This window comes from Lissotriton helveticus, chromosome 7 (assembly GCF_964261635.1).
Source record: "Lissotriton helveticus chromosome 7, aLisHel1.1, whole genome shotgun sequence".
Lineage (NCBI taxonomy): Eukaryota > Metazoa > Chordata > Amphibia > Caudata > Salamandridae > Lissotriton > Lissotriton helveticus.
In genome coordinates, this window is record NC_136068.1 from 15,721,944 (window position 1) to 15,746,053 (window position 24,110).

The window sequence follows — 24,110 nt, forward strand, 5'->3', positions numbered from 1 at the left end:
GCAAATTTTAATGTTCTACACCACAGAGAATTCAGAAAATCCTTGTTATGTTATGTTAATTTATATTTGTAGAGCGCCAAATCACCAAAAGGTCTCTAAGCGCTTGCAGCATAGACCAAGAACCCGGGAATCCCTTATTCCTGCTGCGCTCCGCAAGATTTGGGTGAGCTTATCCAAATGCCTCAGTGAACAAGATGGTCTTCAGTTTCCTCCTGAACAGGAGTAAGGTGGCTACCCCATGCACACTGTCCAGTAGCTTGTTCGAGAGCTGGGGAATCACAACTGAGAAGGCCCGCACTCCAAGGTGGCTCTATTAAAGCGCGGGCAGGCTAACAGGCTTGACTCAGATGAACGGAGGCATCGTCTAGGCACATAAAGCTTCAAACGGTCTTTGATGTAGTTAGGCGCCACCATGGATGGACTGGTGATTCTGGGCACCGGGCAATCACCCGGTAGGCTGGATGGTGTAGAGGCTGTTTTTTTTCAGGGGGGGGGCGGTTGTGCTGGGGCTGCCCCAGCAAAACCAGCCCGCTCTGAGTTCGTCCGATTTTGGGCCGTGACTGACTCTGTGAGTCTGAGTCAGACTGGGGGGGGCACAACTGCACTGCTGGCAGCGGCCCCATCCCCCCTCTTTGTCCCCCCTCCCTCTCTTTCTGTCCCGCTCCTCCGCATGTAGTAAAAACCGAGACTTCAAGAAACAGGCATTACCTTTTCTTTCCTCCTTTCGTTTATTTGCTCCAAATGTGAAATGGATCCAAAAAAGAGAAACACTTGCTGGAAATGTCATTTTCTGACGTTTTTCAATTTTTAAGTGCAGCCTCGGGGTGGAGAGAAATAAAACATTCAAAATATGAAAAATAACTAACTAAAGCAGACAGAGTGGTTGCAAGGTGGCCAGATTAATTTATTCACACCTAAACACATTAGCGCCACTTTACAGTGTTTGCCAGTGAAGCGCTACTTTTGTTGTCTCCTCTTTCTTTGAACAGCGATGTTTTTCCTGGGTGGGAAATTGTAATATTCCTGGAGATACTGAAATACCTGCTTGTTGGATGAATTGGAAACAAAATGCATACTGCGGCTCTGTATTCACGGACGTAGTCTATTTAAACCATACTGCTTTCCTTTTGTAAGAATATAAGCAATGTGCATTGAAGCGGGTCCCTTCTGCGCCCTGTAGTCATGGCCTTAACTTTTGAGGCAAAAGCACTCCCTAAGTTCTGAATAATTAATGTAAAAAGAAAAAGGTAACCGTGTTGTTACTGCATGCATTCACATGCTTTACTGCATTCCCTATCAGTGTTTGCTTTTTCTAGGATGTTGTTAATTTTTTTTAGGCAGCATATTGCTCTTGTCTAGAGCCTAATTTGAATTGAGTCACAGCTAGGTGTTTATAGCGGGTCAGTGCAGTGCAAGTTACCCTCAATGGGGCAGTATGGTGTTCATTGCGGGAGAGGATGTGGCACTATGGTCAGAGCTGCTGAATTTGGAACTGGGGAACCAGGTTCAGCCTTCATGGCCAGACCACTCCCCCTGAGGGAGCACATTTCAATGCTAGATGTTAGAAGGCCTGCAAGACTTTAGAAGCCCTGGTTTCTTAGCACCAGCAGGTGCCCCTAGTGGTGGCAAGTGTGGATTAACCTTGAAGGCCTGTCCACCACAACCCATGACGTTCACCTCCAGTCTTACAGGTAGACCTAACTTCAGGTGTTGACGTCATGTTTGTAAGTAAAATATGGTTTAAAAAGCACTTGCTGCCTCCTTCCTGACCTCCAACTATTTTCAGGAACAATTCAAATGTCATGATAACTCCAGTGATTAATGTTCTTAGTAGAGACAGATGGGGGCATATTATCAAGACAGGCGATAAAATTATCGCCGCTTTAGCGGCAGAAATCTGCCGCTAAAGCAGCGATAATGGGCTTTATAATGTGCTCTATGGAATTCCAATTGAAGCCCCTGTTAGCTGTCCGTCAAATTTAACATGGGTTTCAATTGGAATTCCATAGAGCATATTATCAAGCCAATTATCGCCACTAAAGCGGCGATAATCTTATTACCTGTCTTGGTAATATGCCCCATGGTGTTTTGCCTAGTAGTAATTTTGTGTCAAGGAAATGAAGCACAGAGGGTTAATGTGCCTGCTGCTAAGAAGCTGTACCATGCAGATCACAAAGTGCACATATTGTAAATAGGTCAGTGAGTTACTGCTTTTGTCAGAAAGACCCTATTGTTACTTGCAGTTAATAAGTTAAAATCCTAACATAGAACATTGAGCTATTAACAGTCATGTAAGAGCTGCAGGCAAACTCCAAGGTAAAAATTAGAGCGTTATGTTTATTTCCCAGGTCTTTGATTATCCAAATGTAGCAAAAAAGGGTTCATTTGGGTAGAAATCAATTATGATTATTAAAAAGATACCCCAACCATGGTATTATGTTTTAAATTCTTAGTTTGTGTTTCTCCAGACCAATCACTATTATACTATGCTGCCTACTATAATGTTTGTTGTGTGTCTCCTACACCTTGTAGTCCTTTGTCTTATGTAACATTTCCTATATAGTGATTTACACACGTATGATTGATTGTCTCTGAGTAATTTGTGTGATGTAAAGTGCTCTGACACCCTACACTGGTATTAGATTTTTCCTTATTAGAATCAGTGGAACTTACAACTTCACAGGGCAAAATGTGACCAGTCAACCTTCACAAAGGGCCCTCCAATTCACAGTAGCACAAGTCACATTTTTTAGTAACTTTTGATCCGATTTAGCTATAATCAATGTATTATTTAAAATCGCCAGATTATGCAGCAGAAGGTGTATTATGTGGCAAGTATGGCAGAGCCATAATTATGTGGAAACAATCTGAAAACTAGAATATTTTGCTATTTATGCTTGAACTGCTCTTGTGGAAAAAGGGAGGAGGAGTGCTGAAGACAGAGAAGCCATGGCTGAGAGACAAATGGCTCGCAATTCCACTTTTAGAGCTATTTGGGAGATTCTGTGATTGGAAACGTGTTCATCTTTGTGAATGTATTTTAATGTCAATAATTCATATTAAACCTTAACATGTGTATACATTGGTTACATTAAATAATGTAATAAGCTGTAACCGGTTAGTGAAATGGCTAACAATATTTAAAAATTGGGATTTTTTGCTGTTTCTGGTATACCTCTGACTGCGTCCACTGACCCAATCCACAGGTTATTCCCGCCCTCTGATTCTCCGTCCATAGTTCCCCTACTTTTTTCTCCCACTTCCACCACTGCTGCAGCCTGTGATTGGCTACATGTCTGTTATATGTACATACATCTTTATTGTATGAACACCTCCTCGGCTCCCGACTAAGCATGGGCGGATTTTGCAAATTGGCAATCCGCGAACTTGCGTATTTACGGATTCGCAATCCGCAAAATCCGCGAACTCTCGCGAATTTGCGGATTTTCTTTTTTTTTTGTGTTCGCAAGGATTTCTGCCAGTTCGCGAGGGTTCTGCGCCAGTTCGCAATTGCAAACTTACTTGTCGCTCGCAACGGCCGCGACTATGTTGTTTCTACATCTGGTTCATCATCACAGGTTCACAGCACCCTCTGTTTCACCACTGCCACCCTCTGGTACACCCATGCCACCCTCTGGTACATCACTGCCACCCTCTGGTTGGTTTATCACTGTAGATTATGGGGGTGAAAAAAAGCAAGCACACCTGCCCTGCTTCAACTGACATGAATTAATTTGGGGTTGATTAATGTGTCACTGAATTTAAACTTCCAGTCTGGATGCACCTGCTTCCTTATCTGTAATTTGCTTTCTGTTGCAGTGCAATTTTTTTTCACAGGACCTTTGTGGCCTATAGTTGCAAGTAGGCAACTGAACTCTGAAGGGGCCCCTCAGGAAGCACTACAGGGAATGGTTACTAATGATAAGATTGAACTTTTGCACCTGCTGAGTGCTTTCAGTTTTGTCTGTAATTGCTTTCTGTTGCAGTGAAATTTTTTTAACAGGACCTTTGTTGTATACTTGTAGCTATTCTCTGAGCCTGTTGTGAGGGTCAGAGCAGGGTCATAGAATAGTTGCAAGTAGGCAAATGAACTCTGAAGGGGCCCCTCAGGAAGCACTACAGGGAATGGTTACTAATGATAAGATTGAACTTTTGCACCTGCTGAGTGCTTTCAGTTTTGCAAAAATCCAAATATCCAGCAGCATCCACAAAATGTAATCCTTCCAGGTCAAGATCCAAATCGAAGTGACCAGCACATGAAGAAAGCACTGGGAGGAGCCTGGTGGACAGGAACAGGAAGTTGGAGACTGTGGGGCACTTCCTCCCACCCCCACCCCCCAAAATGGACTCCTTGCAAAGAAAAAGTGCAGGCAAATGTCAACCTGAGGAGTTATTCTGATAAAAATCATAATTTTCAAGGTTTATGCTGCCTGCTGGTAGATTTCTTGTGCGAAATTGCAAATTTTGCAATCTTGCAATTGCGAGATTGTCGCTGCCCGCCGCATCTACGTGTTCGCAAGTGTTTACTCCTGCGAAATTGTATAGTATTCTAGTTGGCAAGTGCGACCAAGCAAAAAATCCGCTTCGCACGGATTTTACGAATTTTCGGCAAGTTCGCGAGAGTTTGCGGATTGCGAATTTACCGAAAATCCGCAAAATCTGCGAACGGAACGGATTTTACGCCCATGCTTACTCCCGACATCGCCATAGCCATCCGCGACAGCTACAAGATCACCCGCAGGGACCGCACCAACGGAACAGGAGGAGAAATTGCCATTGTCCACAGAAACACCCTCAGAATCTCTACCAGCTCCGACAACACGCTTCTCACTGCCAAACACCTGCACTTCCAGATCCACATTGACCCCAACACCACCCTCTGAGGAACCCTCATCTACAGACCACCTGGCCCCCGGCCACGGTTCAGCGACTCCATCACCGACTTTGTCAGCATGCACACCCTTGCGTCCATGGACTACATCCTCCTAGGAGACCTGTACTTCCACCTCGAGAACGCTAACGACAGCAGCTCCACCACCCTGCTCGCCAACCTCACCAACCTCGGACTCAAACAGCTTGTCACTACTCCCACCCACTCCGCCGGACACACGCTTGACCCCATCTTCTCAGCCAGCAACCACGTCACCTTCAGCCATACCACCGAACTCCACTGGACCGACCACCGCTGCGTCCACTTCACCTTTGAGAAGCCCACCATTCATCACCACACACAACGGGCCCCCCACCACAGCTGGAGCAAAGTCACGCAGACCAGCTAGCCACCACCCTCGCCCGAAACCCACCTATGGACACTACCGACATCGACTCTATCACCCTCAACCTCAGGCAATGGATCGACAACTGCGCCAACACTCTTGCCCCAATCAAGAAGCCCTCGAACAGATGCACCGAGAGAAAAGCCATCTGGTTCACCGCCGACCTCCAAGCATCCACACAGGCCTGCTGTAGGTTCGATAAGAAGTGGCACCATGAACAGACACCGGACAGCAACACAGCATACAAGAGCGCCATCCGCAGACACCACCAACTCATCCGTACCCGCAAAAGGACCTCCTTCAAAGAACGTATGACAACATGGCACACAACAGCAAAGAGCTCTTCAACATAGTGAAGGAACTCTCCAACCCCAGCTCCAACTCCAACGACATCCCACCTTCACAAGACCTCTCCGACTCTCTAGCCACCATCTTCCATCGCAAGATCGCAGACATCCACGACAGCTTCAGCAACCAGGCCCCATCGGCAGACATAGACACCTCAGACACACCACCCCACCAGCAACACCGACATCGACCCCCTGCTCTCCTGGACCCATGTCAATGACGGAGACACCATCAAAATCATGAACACCATCCACTCGGTTTCACCATCCGACCCCTACCCGTACCACATCTTCAACAAAGCAAGCTCCACCATCGCACCCCATTTCTGCAAGATCATCAACAGCTCCTTCAAGACTGCCACCTCCCCGGAGAGCTGGAAGCATGCCAAGATCAACGCCTTACTCAAGAAACCCAAAGCTGACCCCAAGAACTTCCGGGACATCTCCCTCCTCCCGTTCTCGGCGAAAGTCATTGAGAAGATTGTCAACAGTCAACTGACCTCCTTCCTCGAAAATAACAACATCCTGGAACCATCCCAATCCTGATTCTGCAGCAACCATCAGGGCCATGATGGACAACAGAGAAACCGCAGCCCTCATCCTCCTGGACCTCTCGACCGCCTTCGACACCGTCTGCCACCACACTCTCCACACAACCCTCCACAATGCAGGAATCCACGACAAAGCACTGGACTGGACCATCTCCTTCCTCTCCGGCAGAACCCAGAGTGTCCGCCTCCCCCTTTCCACTCTAAAGGCACCAAGATCATCAGCGGCCTACTCCAAGGATCGTCCATTAGCCAACATCACCAGATCACACAACCTCAACATCGTCTCCTACGCCGACGACACCCAGCTGATCCTCTGCCTCACCAAGGACCCAACCACCTCCAAATCCAACGAAGGCCATCGCCGAATGGATGATGATCAGCAACCTGAAACTGAACTCGGACAAGACGGAAGTCCTCATCATCGGATCCACCCCCTCTGCCTGGGACGACTCATGGTGGCCGGCCATACTGGGAGCTGCAGTGATGCCCACCAACCACGTACACAACCTGAGAGTCATCCTGGACTCCGCATTTTCAATGAACCAGCAAGTGAACGCCCTCTCCTCCTCCTGCTTCAACACCCTCTGCATGCTCCGCAAGATCTACAGATCGATCCCCACTGGTACCAGAAGGACAGTCAGCCAGGCCCTCATCACCAGCAGACTGGACTACGGCAACGCTCTCTACACAGGAACATCAGCCAAACTCCAGAAAAGACTGCATCGGATACAGAAAGCCTCTGCAAGCCTCATCCTCGACATTCCCCGCCACAGCCACATCACAGCCCACCTGAAAGACCTACACTGGCTCCCCATCAACAAGAGGATCACCTTCAAGCTCCTCACCCACGCTCACAAAGCCCTTCACAACACCGGACCAGTGAACCTCAACAAATGCTTCATCTTCTACACCCGACCTGCCAGCTTCGCTCCGCTGACCTCGCCCTCGCAACCATCCCCCGCATCGGTCGAGCAACTGCCGGTGGCAGGTCATTCGCCCACCTCACCGCCAAAACCTGGAAGACCTTCTCTATCCGCCTTCGACACACCCAGGACCTTCTGGCCTTCAGGAGATTCCTCAAGACCTGGCTGTTCGAGCAGTAGCAGCACCCCCCCCCCAAGCGCCTTGAGACACTCACGGGTGAGTTGTGCAGTCTAAAAATGTAATGATTGATTGGTAGAAATATGGGTTACTCTTTGCAGTTTGTAGGTAGGCTCTTGGTTACAGACTGTACATATGTATTTATAGATTTATTATAATGCACTCACTGCAGGCTGTGCTTGGTTTCCTTTCTCCATGTTCTCATAGTTTACTTCAGATTCATAGATGGCTCTGGGGATACAGCCAGGGGTTGCACCTGAAATAAGAGACCACATTATATCGCACCTGATTTTTCACTGCTTTATACTTTGAAATGGGACTTTGAATAGATTCTTACCATTTGCTTTCTTTGCGCGTCTCTCATAGAAGAGAACCACACCAAGGACAGCGACAACAGCACCGAGGAGCATCCCTGAAGCCACCGCCAAGGTGACCCACCAGCTAGAACAGGAGGCATCTGAAGCAGGAGGAGCCCCTGAAGAAGAGAGACAACCTGTGAGTGTCAGGCTCGTCCGACTCTTGGCAGGTGCACGAAGAATGTAGAAAAAAAGAAGAACAAAAGGAGTAGAGAGACAAAGGCCTAAGAAAGTCTTTAAACACACCAGTATTTTGGATTAAGGTTCTGAGCTGGTTATCGTCACTCCTCAACAGCAGTATAGCATTTGCCAAAATGTGAGTGTTGAAATGGTTTTAGGATTTGCATTATTATGGAAAATGTTTCGGAATAATGAATTTAATAATGGGTCCAATCTGGTAATAATAACCTTACATGAACACACTTGAAATTAGTTCAAAATAATGTATAGCAGTGTGTTTATTAATGCACTTTTTGTGCCATATTTTGATGAAATGTCCATTTTATTTAATATGGAAGTGGTTTTCTGCTCACTCCTATTACTTGCCCCCTCCCAACCCGTTCTATATGTGCATCTTTCCCTATGCAGCTTTGCACATGAAAACTAAATTATGTCATTGTAAATTTCCTAAATGTGCATGAATTGTGAATAAACTTTCTAGTGTTTCTAATGTTGCAAATGCCCAAGGTCCTTCCACTGAAGTTCTGTTACTGGGCTCTTCCGCTAGTGCATAGTCCATTGTCCATTACTGGGCATAGCTCTCTTCCACTGGTTCACAGTCCATTGTCCATTACTGGGTTCAGCGCTCTTCCACTGGTGCATAGTCCATTGTCCATTACTGGGCATAGCGCTCTTCCACTGGTGCACAGTCCATTGTCCATTACTGGGCTTAGCTCTCTTCCACTATTGTATAGTCCATTGTCCATTACTGGGCTCAGCGCTTTTCCACTGGTGCATAGTCCATTGTCCATTACTTGTCTTAGCTCTCTTCCACTGGTGCATAGTCCATTGTCTATTACTGAGCTTAGCTCTCTTTCACTGGTGCACAGTCCATTGTCCAATTACTGGGCTCTTCCACTGGTGCATAGTCCATCGTACATTACTAGGCTAAGCTCTCTTCCACTGGTGCATAGTCCATTGTTCATTACTGATCTTAGCTCTCTTCCACTGGTGCACAGTCCATTGTCCATTACTGGGCTCACTTCTCTTCCACTGGTGCATAGTCCATTGTCCATTACTTGTCTTAGCTCTCTTCCACTGGTGCATAGTCCATTGTCCATTACTGGGTTCAGCGCTCTTCCACTGGTGCACAGTCCATTGTTCAATTATTGGGCGAATCGCTCTTTTGCTGGTGCATAGTCGATTGTCCATTATTGGGATTAGTGCTCTTCCACTGGTGCATAGTTGATTGTTCATTAGTGGGCTCAGGGCTCTTCCACTGGTGCATAATTCATTGTCCATTACTGGGATTAAGGCTACTAATGCGTGGCACTTTAAGTTAACAAACCCCCGTCAAATGATACAACAACGATAATTTTGCAATTGGGTGGGGATAAGCAAACAGTACCTTAATCCAGAGTACTTATTCCTCGGCGGGCGGGCGGTGAGAGTGTATTCAGAGAGAGGCAGTGACACAATTATCAGGGGGATGGCCCAGCCCAGTCTCTTCTGGGTTCTTACGTCCCAGGCATGCCCGCACGCGTCCCACCCTTCGGAAGAGCTGCTCGGTATTTAAAGGGCCTCCTGACCCAGGTGAGCATCGTTGGAGGCAGGCAGAAGAGTCGCAGGGTGCACTGGGACCAGTAGTCCTGGTCCCCCGTTGAAACAGCGGTGTTGTGGCAATAAGGGAGAGGAAGCAGGTACCTTTGGAGCAGTGGTAGTAGAAGTTTTCTTGGCCTTTGGACAATCAACATCCCTTGTCCAATGGGTCTTTACTTTACATAAATAACACCATGGTTTCTTTTTGAAATTTTGCGATTCAACCCCAGATGCAGGATTTTGCGGCCCTTCTGAAGATTTCTTTTTATCTTTACACTTGTCCCTACCTTTATGCTGGGGTTTAGAAGAATCTTGTTCCTTCTGGTGACCTCCATTACCATGGCTTTTCTGCTTGACCCTGGTGCGGACCCATTTGTCTGTCTTCTTTCCCGGTTCTTGGGGAGAGGTAAGATCAGAGTCCACCAGGTACTGTTGCAGTAGTTGGTTCTGAAAGTTATTAACCCCTTCGACGCTCATGACGAGCTCAGTTCGTCATGGAGTTTCCATTGATTTCAATGGAAATTACATGGAAGATTATCAGGGACCTTAGCATCCAAGTGGTTAAGGAAATGCTCCCTCATTATCAAATTGTACAATCCTTCATAGTCCTTTACCTTGTTTCCATGAAGCCAGCCTTCCAGAGCCTTAATAGCACTGTCTACAAAGTCTACCCAGTCCTGGGTGTGTGCTTCTGGGTTTCTCTGAACGTAGTCCTATACAGTTCAGTGGTTAATCCAAACCCATCTATGAGAGCACTCTTCAGTACTGAGTAATTGTCAGCATCCTCTTCTTTAACAGCAAGGAGCATATCTCGACCTTTGTTAGCAAAGCAGAGCCACATGATTGCTGTCTACTGCTCTTGAGGGGCCCTCTGAACCTTGCAGGCCCTCTCCAAAGCAGTGATCCATTTATGGATATCATCCCTCTCCTGGTAAGGAGGAACTATCCTGCTGAGGTTCCTATTGTCAAAATAACTTTCTCTGAATATAGGGACACTGTTGCTGCCACCATTGGAATAAAGTCCCAATTTCTTCCTAGTCTTCTGCTCTTTCAGGGACTCTTTTTCAAGGGACAACTGCTCCTGTCTGAGCCTAGCTTTCTCAAGTTTGAAAATTTGGTATTCCCTTTCCAAAGAGTTGTCCTACTAGATATCGAGGTCCCTATGGAAGTGCCTGAAGCATTGGATTCAATAGAGTAGGACAGAGACCTCCTTGGTCTGTTCTGAACCCTCCAGGGGGAACAAAGGGAATGTCCTATTTGCCATCTGCACTATTCACCTATTCCCTGAGGGGTCAGAGGGTAGCAGGTTGGGCTCATTTGATTCCACCTGCCCATACTCTGAATTGAGGTCACTATAGGAACCAACGGTGCTCCCTCTTCAAGAGAATCTCCACCCACATGAGCCTGTTCATCTGCTCCTCCTGGATTTTTGTCATCCTGGTGCAGCAGTTCAAAGAGCAGCTTCATGGTGGGGTTGCAAACTGTTTTTATCTTCCTAAGGCTACACAGGGTCCTTTGCTTCTGGAACTTTTGACCACTGTACTTAGTAGACTTGGGTACACTGGTCTCCCAACTAAAGACATGGCTGTAGGTGTAGTGAGGTGTTGCATCTACTTACCCACGTGGAATCTAAACTCCCTGAGGTTGGAGAAAGGGTTGTGCCAGACTCTTAACTACTCAACGCTAAGTACAGTAGAACTTACTAATTCTAAGCTGTATTGTATGTGTTTAATATTTAATGATTGTTTTTCAATTAATCGACACCAAGATTAGCTGGTAAAACAATGCAGTCTTGAATCTCAATCGCTACAGACTAATATAGGAAGCTGGCTTAATATATGGTGCTCACTTACGGAAGCACTAATCCTTACTACCCTTATGGTGGTTTTAGTGGTCTTAGACAACCTTAGAAAGCTCTTTAAACTGTAGTTTTGGAGAATAGCCTCCAGGCTTAGTCCAGAAGGAGTGTAAAGCAGCTTGTTTTACCAGAAAGCAATCTTACTTTTATGGATTAAATGAAAAAGCACCACACAATGGATTTATAAAAATAGATATTTCTTATAAGATACTCACTAACACATACAAACATCTCTATCTCAGAGAATTAAACAAAGCACACAATACTTTGCAAATAAAACAGGTAAGTAGCACGAATACACAGTGGTCGCCAGGGGAGACCAATCCATGTACTTAAATAGTGGGATGCGAACCTTGACTCAAGTCATGACTATACCCAGAAGATGTAGAAGGGCTGGGGACCCAAGGTAAGTAACCAGGAACCCCACAGAGGTTGGTGCAGTGTGGGGACATGCCTGCATGCTCCATTCAAGTAAATGTCGGTTGCAATTTTAAAGAAGGACTTTTCACAGCGGGACATGTAGAATCCCAATGGAAGACAAAATGTTGAGGAGCCACCCAACCCATGGATACCCTAGGAACCAGGACACCTACATCGGGCAAGACGGGTGCATAGATTCGAAGTGGAGTCGAAACCGCCGTCAAACTCGGTGGAGGACTTCAGGAAGATGCCGCTGGAAAAGAAGGGTAAAGTGTCCAGTGCAACCCAAAGTTGGATTCATGATGAGAAATACCTGCAAGCAGAGGGGACAGAGTTCATGCCACTCAGAAGTGACCAGGTGTCATACAGGCCTCAGCCTGGCCCGCTAGTGCAAGGGGTTCGCCCTTCTGCGCACAAAGTCCTCAGACCCAAAGGAAAAAGTTGGCACGGAAACTGGAATTGCAAAACATAGAATTTATTACACTTCATGAAGTGGTGCTAAAGTTCAGACAGTACCCTTCGGCACTATGAGAAGTAGCACAAAGGGCTACTGGACACATGGTTTATTTACACAGGGGCTCAAAAGAAGGCGGTACAAAGGACAAGAGTACATTTTATGTCCATACAAGGTAATATCGAGAAGCAAAATCGATCAGTGGGAGGAGTTAACAGTCTTGGGGTCTCGGCTAACACATTCCAATCTAGGCTAACCATTAGCAGATGTGGACCCTAACGGTCAGCGGCAGAACACAGAGATGCTATTATTAGACTGTTGCCGGGCAGATACAAAGGCCATGAGCCGAGAGATAGGACAACGCACATGGTCGACACGAGGCAGCATGTAGCAGACAAAATGGCTGCCTGGATTCAAAATGGATGCCGCTAAAACGTCAAGATAATGGCTAAAAAAACTCGTATAACTAAATAACATATAATGTACTGGGGGGTGTGTGTTAATATATACTGTATATCTTTTTGTCTGTTAACAGGTAGAAGAATTTTTACTGTCTCCAGTGGACATTGGGGCTCCAAGTTCCTGGTAGATATAACAGTATGCAAATGGCAATTTTTCTTATTTAATTTCCTTGTAGTTTATACACTTTCTAATTTGCAGTAGCATAATATTTTGGGTCCTGACGAAAGCCAGAGCAACACTCTAGTTGGCTGAAACATGTTGACCATTTCTATATCGCCACTAACATCATTACACATTTAGATGATTTGGCGGGTTTTTACTCTTGACACCTAGACGTCCTTCAACAATCCCATTGAGGCAATCTCATAGATCTAGGTAGCCAATTTTATTTTAAGCACTGCACCATATGAGCATCATCTTCCTGAGCACTACTTTGGCTAAGATCGAGTGACACTCACCTCCGCACCAATACTGTGAGGTCTGGAGGTTGTCCAAGTTTGGGTACAAGTCCCTTATTAATCCCATATGATGATATTCCGCCACGAGGGTGGTCAGATGGGATTCTCTATAGCCAGTAGTGTCTCTTTTCACACATGTTCACTCTTAGCTTCTCAGCCTCCACTACGACAGCACATTTTCCTTTTCCTTGACCTGGTCACCTTTCTTAGTTTGTGTAAACTTATTGTTAGGGGCGTAGGGTGACAGGTCGGTAAATAAATCCCCTTGACCCCCCAGTACATTATATGTTATTTAGTTTTATGAGCAACCACGTGGTTGCGGGTCTTTATATATTTGGGATGCAACAAAAATTTTATGTTTACCCCCGTTTAGCTCACCTAAATGAATTATGGAGCACATCTTCTGCGTACTCTGAGTACTCAGCTATGGACCGACAGTAACATCGAATACTGATACGCAGGCGCGAGTGTGTAGTGTTCCGCCTTTCCTGATACAGCGCATGCCCAGAATGAGCAGCGTTGCTTCTTCCGGTAGTCTTTACATGCTAGCCTTTGCATGCTAATTAAACTGCCGGGCATTTTCTGCCTGAAAGAAAATAGGTAGAAAAATGAGACTTACTCTCTCTGTCAGCGTTACAGGAATTCAAAACATAGGGGATATATATCTCCCACTAGCTTTACGGGCGGATGTACCTTTCCCGTCATTTCCTGTTTATTCCGCTCATGCAATCAGGTGCGGGTATAATAGACAGCGAGGCCGGTCCGGTCGGTACCTCCTCTTCCGCTTGGAAGTGAGCGCGGGGTACCGACGGACAGGTAAGCCCCTGCTGTTCTTTGAGATAGTCGCCTCTCTATACTTGATACTGAGAGTTGAGGTTAATGTTTTCGAGCCTCGGGCGATTATATTTATTCAACACCTTTGGCTCCTCTTTGGAGTCCCGGGTTGATTTTTTAGTCTAGGCTCTCATGAGGGTTCTACTGTAAATTCTTCACAGTGGCAAATATCTTACCGGAGTAGATTGGGGCTGAAGTTTTGCCCTGTAGATTGCATATATTACACATTAATTTCGGTCCTTTTTATAGCTCGGTTATTTGGTAGGCAGAGATTTGCTGTTCTACACGTCTTTTAGGTTACTGTGTAGAGTTATTGGGCTGGACACAGCAGAACTGTGTACTGACTGTGTCCTTTATTGTCTACACTACAGAGCGGGGCCTCGATTTCCCGAGCGGTTGCCGGGTGAGGAGAGGCCGTCACTCACATAATGCTGGGTGAGTATCATTTATTGGAAATGCCTTTAAATGATTTAAGCTAATATGCTTCATCTAATACGCGGAATGCAAATTATTTCCGCTCATGTGTCTGTCGGGTGGGTGGCTGGTTGATTAGGAGTGTGTATGTGTGTTAATATATACTGTATATCTTTTTGTCTGTTAACAGGTAGAAGAATTTTTACTGTCTCCAGTGGACATTGGGGCTCCAAGTTCCTGGTAGATATAACAGTATGCAAATGGCAATTTTTCTTATTTAATTTCCTTGTAGTTTATACACTTTCTAATTTGCAGTAGCATAATATTTTGGGTCCTGACGAAAGCCAGAGCAACACTCTAGTTGGCTGAAACATGTTGACCATTTCTATATCGCCACTAACATCATTACACATTTAGATGATTTGGCGGGTTTTTACTCTTGACACCTAGACGTCCTTCAACAATCCCATTGAGGCAATCTCATAGATCTAGGTAGCCAATTTTATTTTAAGCACTGCACCATATGAGCATCATCTTCCTGAGCACTACTTTGGCTAAGATCGAGTGACACTCACCTCCGCACCAATACTGTGAGGTCTGGAGGTTGTCCAAGTTTGGGTACAAGTCCCTTATTAATCCCATATGATGATATTCCGCCACGAGGGTGGTCAGATGGGATTCTCTATAGCCAGTAGTGTCTCTTTTCACACATGTTCACTCTTAGCTTCTCAGCCTCCACTACGACAGCACATTTTCCTTTTCCTTGACCTGGTCACCTTTCTTAGTTTGTGTAAACTTATTGTTAGGGGCGTAGGGTGACAGGTCGGTAAATAAATCCCCTTGACCCCCCAGTACATTATATGTTATTTAGTTTTATGAGCAACCACGTGGTTGCGGGTCTTTATATATTTGGGATGCAACAAAAATTTTATGTTTACCCCCGTTTAGCTCACCTAAATGAATTATGGAGCACATCTTCTGCGTACTCTGAGTACTCAGCTATGGACCGACAGTAACATCGAATACTGATACGCAGGCGCGAGTGTGTAGTGTTCCGCCTTTCCTGATACAGCGCATGCCCAGAATGAGCAGCGTTGCTTCTTCCGGTAGTCTTTACATGCTAGCCTTTGCATGCTAATTAAACTGCCGGGCATTTTCTGCCTGAAAGAAAATAGGTAGAAAAATGAGACTTACTCTCTCTGTCAGCGTTACAGGAATTCAAAACATAGGGGATATATATCTCCCACTAGCTTTACGGGCGGATGTACCTTTCCCGTCATTTCCTGTTTATTCCGCTCATGCAATCAGGTGCGGGTATAATAGACAGCGAGGCCGGTCCGGTCGGTACCTCCTCTTCCGCTTGGAAGTGAGCGCGGGGTACCGACGGACAGGTAAGCCCCTGCTGTTCTTTGAGATAGTCGCCTCTCTATACTTGATACTGAGAGTTGAGGTTAATGTTTTCGAGCCTCGGGCGATTATATTTATTCAACACCTTTGGCTCCTCTTTGGAGTCCCGGGTTGATTTTTTAGTCTAGGCTCTCATGAGGGTTCTACTGTAAATTCTTCACAGTGGCAAATATCTTACCGGAGTAGATTGGGGCTGAAGTTTTGCCCTGTAGATTGCATATATTACACATTAATTTCGGTCCTTTTTATAGCTCGGTTATTTGGTAGGCAGAGATTTGCTGTTCTACACGTCTTTTAGGTTACTGTGTAGAGTTATTGGGCTGGACACAGCAGAACTGTGTACTGACTGTGTCCTTTATTGTCTACACTACAGAGCGGGGCCTCGATTTCCCGAGCGGTTGCCGGGTGAGGAGAGGCCGTCACTCACATAATGCTGGGTGAGTATCATTTATTGGAAATGCCTTTAAATGATTTAAGCTAATATGCTTCATCTAATACGCGGAATGCAAATTATTTCCGCTCATGTGTCTGTCGGGTGGGTGGCTGGTTGATTAGGAGTGTGTATGTGTGTTAATATATACTGTATATCTTTTTGTCTGTTAACAGGTAGAAGAATTTTTACTGTCTCCAGTGGACATTGGGGCTCCAAGTTCCTGGTAGATATAACAGTATGCAAATGGCAATTTTTCTTATTTAATTTCCTTGTAGTTTATACACTTTCTAATTTGCAGTAGCATAATATTTTGGGTCCTGACGAAAGCCAGAGCAACACTCTAGTTGGCTGAAACATGTTGACCATTTCTATATCGCCACTAACATCATTACACATTTAGATGATTTGGCGGGTTTTTACTCTTGACACCTAGACGTCCTTCAACAATCCCATTGAGGCAATCTCATAGATCTAGGTAGCCAATTTTATTTTAAGCACTGCACCATATGAGCATCATCTTCCTGAGCACTACTTTGGCTAAGATCGAGTGACACTCACCTCCGCACCAATACTGTGAGGTCTGGAGGTTGTCCAAGTTTGGGTACAAGTCCCTTATTAATCCCATATGATGATATTCCGCCACGAGGGTGGTCAGATGGGATTCTCTATAGCCAGTAGTGTCTCTTTTCACACATGTTCACTCTTAGCTTCTCAGCCTCCACTACGACAGCACATTTTCCTTTTCCTTGACCTGGTCACCTTTCTTAGTTTGTGTAAAAAACTCGTATGTCTTTCGCTAATGCTCAAATCAATCGCCATTATAATACAACACAGGAGGCATGGATGATGAATGCCAGCCGATATCAGGTGTTGCAGGAGAGTTGACAGTGACCTTGGAGCTGCAGCTGTGTGGACCAGGCAATGCTGTGGAAGACCAGGAGCTGTTCACAAGCTGACCCACATCAGATGTCGAGAGTTGAGGGGTCGGTGTCTGTCTGGAACACCAACAAGCCTTGGCAACTGCAAACAACATGGCAAGCAAAATAAGGTGCAGTGTCGGGATCAGCAAGGTCCAAGAGACTCACAACAAGCAGGGGAGTCAGAGTAGGCCCGAGCAATCAGGGGATCCCACTGGAGTCAAAGAAGACCCTCAAGAGGACCCACAGGACGGAGGCACTGGAGTTGCAAGAAGAACTCAAGCAGTTTGACAAAGACACAGGTCCACAGTGCAAGAGATGTGGTGAGGAGGAATATCTTGGTCACAGGAGATGATTGAGTTTGAGACTACATGGAGCCCAAAGATCTCTGAGGAGGAGAGCCAATAAGCATTTGCAATGACAAGTTAATGTGGTGCACATTGGTTCTTTTCCTGCGGTTCCAACGAGGGATACTGGCCTCAAACTCAGTGAGAAGACAGTGCAGGCCTTGACGGAGTTGAAAAACCACCACCTGTGTTGCTGAGCCTTTCTGAGTCCCAGGATCAGCAGAGTGGTCAGATTTGTTGCGGTGCCTGCAGATGCAGGAAAGTGACTCCTTCACTTCAAGGAAGATTCCTTAAGGTATCTTGGATGTCCACAGGCCTTGGGAGGAACCTGTTTGAAGCACAGGCCCAGACTTTGCAGCAGAGACCAGGAGCAGCATTAGTCTTCCCAGTTGCAGTCTTGGTGCCAAGAGTAAAGTTTGGGGATGTCCAGAGTGTCCAGACGGTCAAAGCAGAAGTAGTGTCAGATCTGGATCTTGTCCCACAACAAGTCTAGGGACTCACCCAGGGGTAAACCCTTAAGAACCCTAAAGAAAGGGTTAGGACGATTCAGGTGTCCCTCCCAGAGGAGGGGCTGGACTGTGGGGAGGGTACTCCCATGTCCATTGTCAAGTTTCACGCCAGAGTGGAAAGTAAATGGCTCTCAGAACTGGTTAGAACTGGAGTATGCAAGGAGGGCATCAAGTGTGCTCTTCAAGCAGTCTCTGTGGTGCTGGTATGTATCCCCACCCTGCCCCAACACACTAAATCCAATCTGGGAGGTGTTCACACCTCCATGTGACAGGACATCTATTGTTTTGCCTTCCCCTGCTCAAGCTTTGCTCAGCAGCACAAGGGCCGAAACATGTCTCTGGTTGCTGTCTGGTTCTGGAAGACTGGTACCAGGATCACTGAGGGCCTCGCGGAGGAGATTTATAGTGCCTAAATTCCCCAATCCCAAGGTATGATTCAAACATGTTTGATACCAAACATGACAGGGTTCATTACAGCCAGTTTAGAGATGGTAATTGCGTAATGACGCTTGGCCAATCTATATATCAGAATGGCTGATGCACTTACAACCCGGAAAAACGGACTACGAAATTTGTAGCGGTGTCCTGCTCATGCAGGCGCACCCTCACACTTAGAACCGAGCACCCTACCTGCAGGATTAAAAGGACTGCTTTAGGGGTGACGTATAGGTTTTAAGTGCAGTGACCTTAGATATAGAGAAACCTATATCTACCATAAGTGGTGCTAGCTATGGGGGCAAGGTCAGACAGCAAAGGGGTTGATTGCTCTGAAATTGTGTATAAAACAGAGTTATTTTTGGTGAGCCAGAAGACATTCCTGTCTAGTAGGGGCTATGTCTATTTATTTTGAGTCCTTTCCTTTTCTGCCGGAGATGCTGTTGGTTTCCTTTGTGATTATATCAATTATAATGAGATGACTTTCCTTTTCTACCAAGGCCTCTGTCCTTTCCACTTATAATGTAGCTGTTCATTTGGGACTTAGAATAATTGGATCTGACTATGTATTATGCATTTGAGACTTCACAGCATATTTTGCATTACTCTGTACCCCTTGATTTTGAGATTAGGTAATACAACCCTTTAACTAATTCGGATCTAGAACTCAGTTACTGAATGTTGCAAGTTAATTATTTATACTCAGCTAAACTAATGTTAGGTCTGATAATGAGGATGAGGTTCTTTATTGATAGATTGAGGATTGAAGCAGAACCGCTAAAGGTAACATTTGGGGTGGTCTGAGTTTCAGAGTGCCTACATTTTGGGGTTTGGGGTTCAGCTCCTCATACTAGCAGGTCCAGCTCAGTGCTTGTCAGTCACCAAAGGAGACATGAAGTTCATGCTTCACCCATGACAATCACCTATAATCTGCAACACACAACCCTTGGTACACAAGAAATTTACACCAAACTTCACTCTGACCTACCTCTCTCTGGAATGGAGACGATCATCGGGGTGGAGGTCCGGATCTTATTTCCACCAGCTTCTGGCGCTACAAAGCAATCAGAAATTCAATCTATTAATCCTTTGACCACTTAATTGTGAAGTGCATCACCAGGTCCTCTAATTTCTTATCCTTGGAAACAATTTCCCCGCTCCACAAAAACCATTCCTCCTTTCCATCAGTCATTTTGGCCCAACTAAAGGTTCTAGCCTCTATCCAACCTAACAGTTCTGATTAACATCTGCGACAGTTCTGTCAATGACATACTGAAAACCTTCTTCAACAAGTAATCATATTTAAGGAGTGTTTAAAGTTCAGGTGTATGGTTTGTCACACAAGGGAGTCACAATGGGTCCCATCACCAATCATCTACTGTGCCAGCACCAGCTTCCGCAAGAAGGTGTCATTATCTGCTCACCTGGGAAATTAATGGTTTTTAAAAAAAACATACTTCTGAATCCACTTCTTCAAATTGCCTCAACTGCAAATTTTCATCCTAAGAGAATTTGACCTGGATTGTTGCCAAGTGACTATAGGTATGAATTTACTGCCCTTCTCCTTGGAACAATCTCAATGACAGACTAGAGTTTGTCCTAATAAGCCAACCTCTGGTGAGACAATCCTTGTATCTAAAATGTCTATTTTCATGTTATCTATCAGATTCTGACTCTTTTGTTAACTTGTGTTGCCAAGAAATAATAAATAAAGACTATGCTTGTGCTTGGACATCCTATTTAATGGAGAGCCTAAACACTTTTAAGTTCCCGTCTTTGGAACACTTCGATAGAAACAACTGTGTTTTAAGGCAGATGTTAAATCAATCAACTATTTTTTAATTGTTTTTTTTGGATAAGGAGGCGATTGCAAAAAAAAAGCATGCTGGGTTGGTTATTTAATGGTATAATAAAACCAAGCCCCAACCCTACTTATCTTTCCAGTTAAAACTGGTTTTAAGGGATAGATATCTTATGTTAAGATTTGGCCGCTATCCAACAAAGGATGGGACTCCGAGATGGGTACAACATTGCCAAACACAAAATTGCAGATCATGTGGTTGTGTCAATGAAACGCTATTGCATATTGTATGTATTTGCTCTAGATTGCGACAAGAGAGACAAACACTGTTAAAACCAATTTGTAAGGAAATAGGAGTGAGAAAGTACCGCCAAGCATTACATTGTGCCTCTGAGGGCATACCACCGCTTTAACAACCCATTTTGTTGAGTTCATCCTTATAGCTGAGAAGAAACTGACCCAGGCTGATGTTTTGCCTGTGTTACTGGAATAATAAATGGTTGTATTGATAGCTTTGTTGCTGTATTAGTATTGTTATTGCACTGGTGTAAGATGGGTTTTAGTTGAAGTAAAACCCTACTGTTTGTAATTAGTAAAGCTCATTACAACCAGATATTAAAGCTGGCCGATCTACCCAAAATGAGTCAATAATTATAATCTTAAATTGCTCCTTTAAAAAAGGCAGGTACGTAGACATTTGAAACTTTTTAATCATATTTATTTGAATTTAGCAACAAGTCCTCCTATGGATAGTTTCAGACATTTGTTCTGAAACATAGATTTCCTTAAATAAGATCCTAATAAAACACTGTTAAATTTTGAGTAGAGACGCAGAGGCACTTTATAGATTAAGTTATTATTTATAATGATTAAATATGAAATGTGTCCGTATCAAGTACAGCTTGTGCGAAGGGATTTCACAAAGACACTTTAATTACTGGGCTGGGCCAGGCGGCTAAGATTGAACGCATGGAAGTTTTTATTATTATTATATAGAGTGGTTATATAATAAAATGGATGAAATATTACTTTTATGATGTTTTATGTGATTTTCATGATCCAGTATGGTATGTCATCCCTCAATTATTTTGAAATTGGTAATGCATCTGTTCAAAAATTCTTTTTGACGACTGTTTTAAGACTTGTTGCTTTTATTCTCCATGCTTGTATTGATTTTTAATTATAGGACGATAGAGACTTACATACGACTGATGCACAAAGTGTTTACCATATTCACTGTTGTGGTTTCAGGCATGTTTTTCTCTGATTTTAAATGCTCACGCTACCATTTAATGCTCTCTTCAGATTCTCCAATCCTCCAGCGAATCCTCCTCTTGTCAGTCAGCCCAGGTCTCCCTCCTCTCTGGCAGAGGATTACCACAAAGCATCAGACAATGCCTTGGATATCTAGCAAAGAATCAAGTATTAAAGAGAACCAAACTGACACGTGACCTTATCTGTGATAATTTCCTGAGTCACAAAATCCTCGCCACCCCTCATCAATGACCTCAGAGTAACCAACGTTGTGGAGAGACAGTCCCTCTCCACCTTAATCTTGTGTATTTAATATCATTATTCCAGAAGAAATCCATCACTAGTTAAAAACTACTGAATTAAAAAAGATTGATATTATGTATAAAACGTTGAGACATTACATACAGTGGGATAAATAATTTTGTCAAATTGTCACTTATTTCAAACAGTCAAAACACTTTTACTACATTACATTTGCCGTTTAATTGCCCACTCTCAGCATTAAAACTCCAAATTTTCAATCCAATTCTAAATGATCCCAGTAAATATATAGCAATGAGATATAGTGTATGTATTTATGCAACACATTTCTACCCAAGAGTAATGGAGAGTTGTCGACTAAGAGGTTTGTCATGTCCCTTACGTTATTTCCATCATGTACATACCGACGACGTACATTTCGTCCCATCCACACGACATAACGGTATTACACAGGTGACCTTTTACCCAGTAGCTTACTTCTGTCTCTCCAACAGCGGGCTCTTGGTAGCATATTTTAATCCCTGTACCTGATGTACACAGAACATGTCCCCATGCACAGTAGATGTATTCTGTATAAGGGTCACAACTTTTTTCATTCATGGCCAACAGCCATTTGCATGTGCTTATGCTTGTTTAGAAAAGGATTAGCAGGGGATTTGGAAATATTTTCAAAACATCAACTCTAGAAAAACCCCGGAAGGACCACTTTAGTATAAAAGACTCTCACTCCCCTTACCAAGACAGAGGAAGAATTCCTTCCAGGCTGGACCGAGAGTCTGCAGGCTGATCCTTCGATAGGCAGAGACCTGATATCCCTTGCGGGGTGCCATGCTCGATGTAGAGAAGGGGTCCTTCATTCAGAACCATCAGGTGAGGTGTTAGCACTTCCCCTGGGAATTCTTTGCTCCATTAGGTTCCATCAGGACATGTCCTAGCACTTATATATGCATGCTTCACCTACACCTCTAAATAAGGCACGGTTAGGTAGAATACGCATCATAGGAGTACGCCAAGGCTATTGTTTTATGTAATATATTTTTAATCATCTTATTAGCATTATGTTAGAAATGTATCTACTTTTTACGAATTTGGTTCTAGCGATTACGTTTGTTTGCTCCTGTCTTTTAATTGTCGCTGCTAACATGTTTTATACTTGACGGACGCATGACCAATAAAGACTTATTGAAACCATTCCAATAGTCATTCTATGTATTCTGAGAAAAGCAAGCACGAGTGACTGAGCGAAAGATACTGTATTGTTTCCACGATACCTGAGGAATCAGGGTTGTCATGTTCAGTGGTTGCCAGAAACTACCAATCACGCTGTAGAATGGTAGTGGCACTGTAGAGCGAGCAGGTCTAACGTCTGACTCATCCTCTGGGGTGTCCAGAGTCTGTCTTCACACCAAGCCCTCAGTTTAGGTCAACCAAAATGTGCAGGTCCTGGGGGGTCCTAGGCGCTACATGCCACGTTAGGGCATAACACCTGGGAGGACAAATTATTTAAGATTATGTGCACAGTTCTGCTGTTTCTACATTTTCATTTAACAAACTGATAGAGTCACTTTTCTTTTTTGAGTTTTGGAAGGTCACTGAAATACAGCTATGGTTTTAAACCTGTATATATGCGCTAAGAGGGAAGTTTTATTTTTAAATGCATTAGAGATGATAATAAAGGGCAGTCAGGCTCTAAAACCATGTGTTAACTAATTCATTTCACCAATTAAGATCAGTCCTTATTCGGAACCAAGTAGGGTCAAGTATTTTTCTAATGAAGATTATTAATTATCTTCATGCTGCAGTTTATTTATAGAAAGATGATAATATTTGACCCGAGGCTGGATAAGTGTGAAGGAGGGATATATTTACCTGGACATGAAGGCAAAGGGGCTCCAAGCAATGGTGGGGTGGTGGCCATTTTGTAACCAAAAACGGATGCACTACGGGTAGGTGACTAAAACTTAGTTTCAGAGTGTCTTCTGCAGCAGAGCTCTTCCAAGAAGTAATTCCATGTATGATGCAGCCTGTCGTGAATGCTTTCAATTATAGTGATGACATATTGCTTTTTGGAGCTTCACAGAAGGAACGTGACAAAGCCCTCATGCAAGTATGTCGTTTACTAGCTGATGCAGGTTTATCTGTGAATGACGATAAATGTGAGTGCCATAAAACAAGTTAAAATTCTTTGGCCATATCTTGTCTGATGGGGCGATCCAGCTAGAGTGCAAGCGATGTCAACTGCCAGTTCTCTACAAGACATTTCCATTTTACATTCATACCTTGGCATGGCCAGTAGCCACGGTAAGTGCTCCCTTAGGAGACTTGATGAAAAAGAGTGTTTAATTTCATTGGTCACAAGAGTGTGAGCAAAGCATCAAGAAAATCAAACAAGGAATAGAGAACGCCACTGAAATGGCATACTTTGATCCAAAGCTTTAAATAGAGGTCATTGACACT

The 24,110-nt window shown here is 44.4% G+C and overlaps 1 protein-coding gene across 1 annotated transcript in view; it reads right to left on the reverse strand.

Moving 5' to 3' along the window:
• The window catches only part of LOC144766574 (cell adhesion molecule CEACAM8-like), a 161,076-nt gene that overhangs the window by 18,040 nt on the left and 118,926 nt on the right, over positions 1-24,110 (reverse strand). Inside the window, exons 3-5 of the mRNA XM_078650374.1 lie at positions 19,326-19,391; positions 7,613-7,750; positions 7,443-7,531 (exon numbers count right to left, since the gene is read on the reverse strand). Of these exons, the coding sequence (XP_078506500.1) occupies positions 7,443-7,531; positions 7,613-7,750; positions 19,326-19,391 (293 nt within the window). The remainder of the gene's footprint in view (positions 1-7,442; positions 7,532-7,612; positions 7,751-19,325; positions 19,392-24,110) is intronic.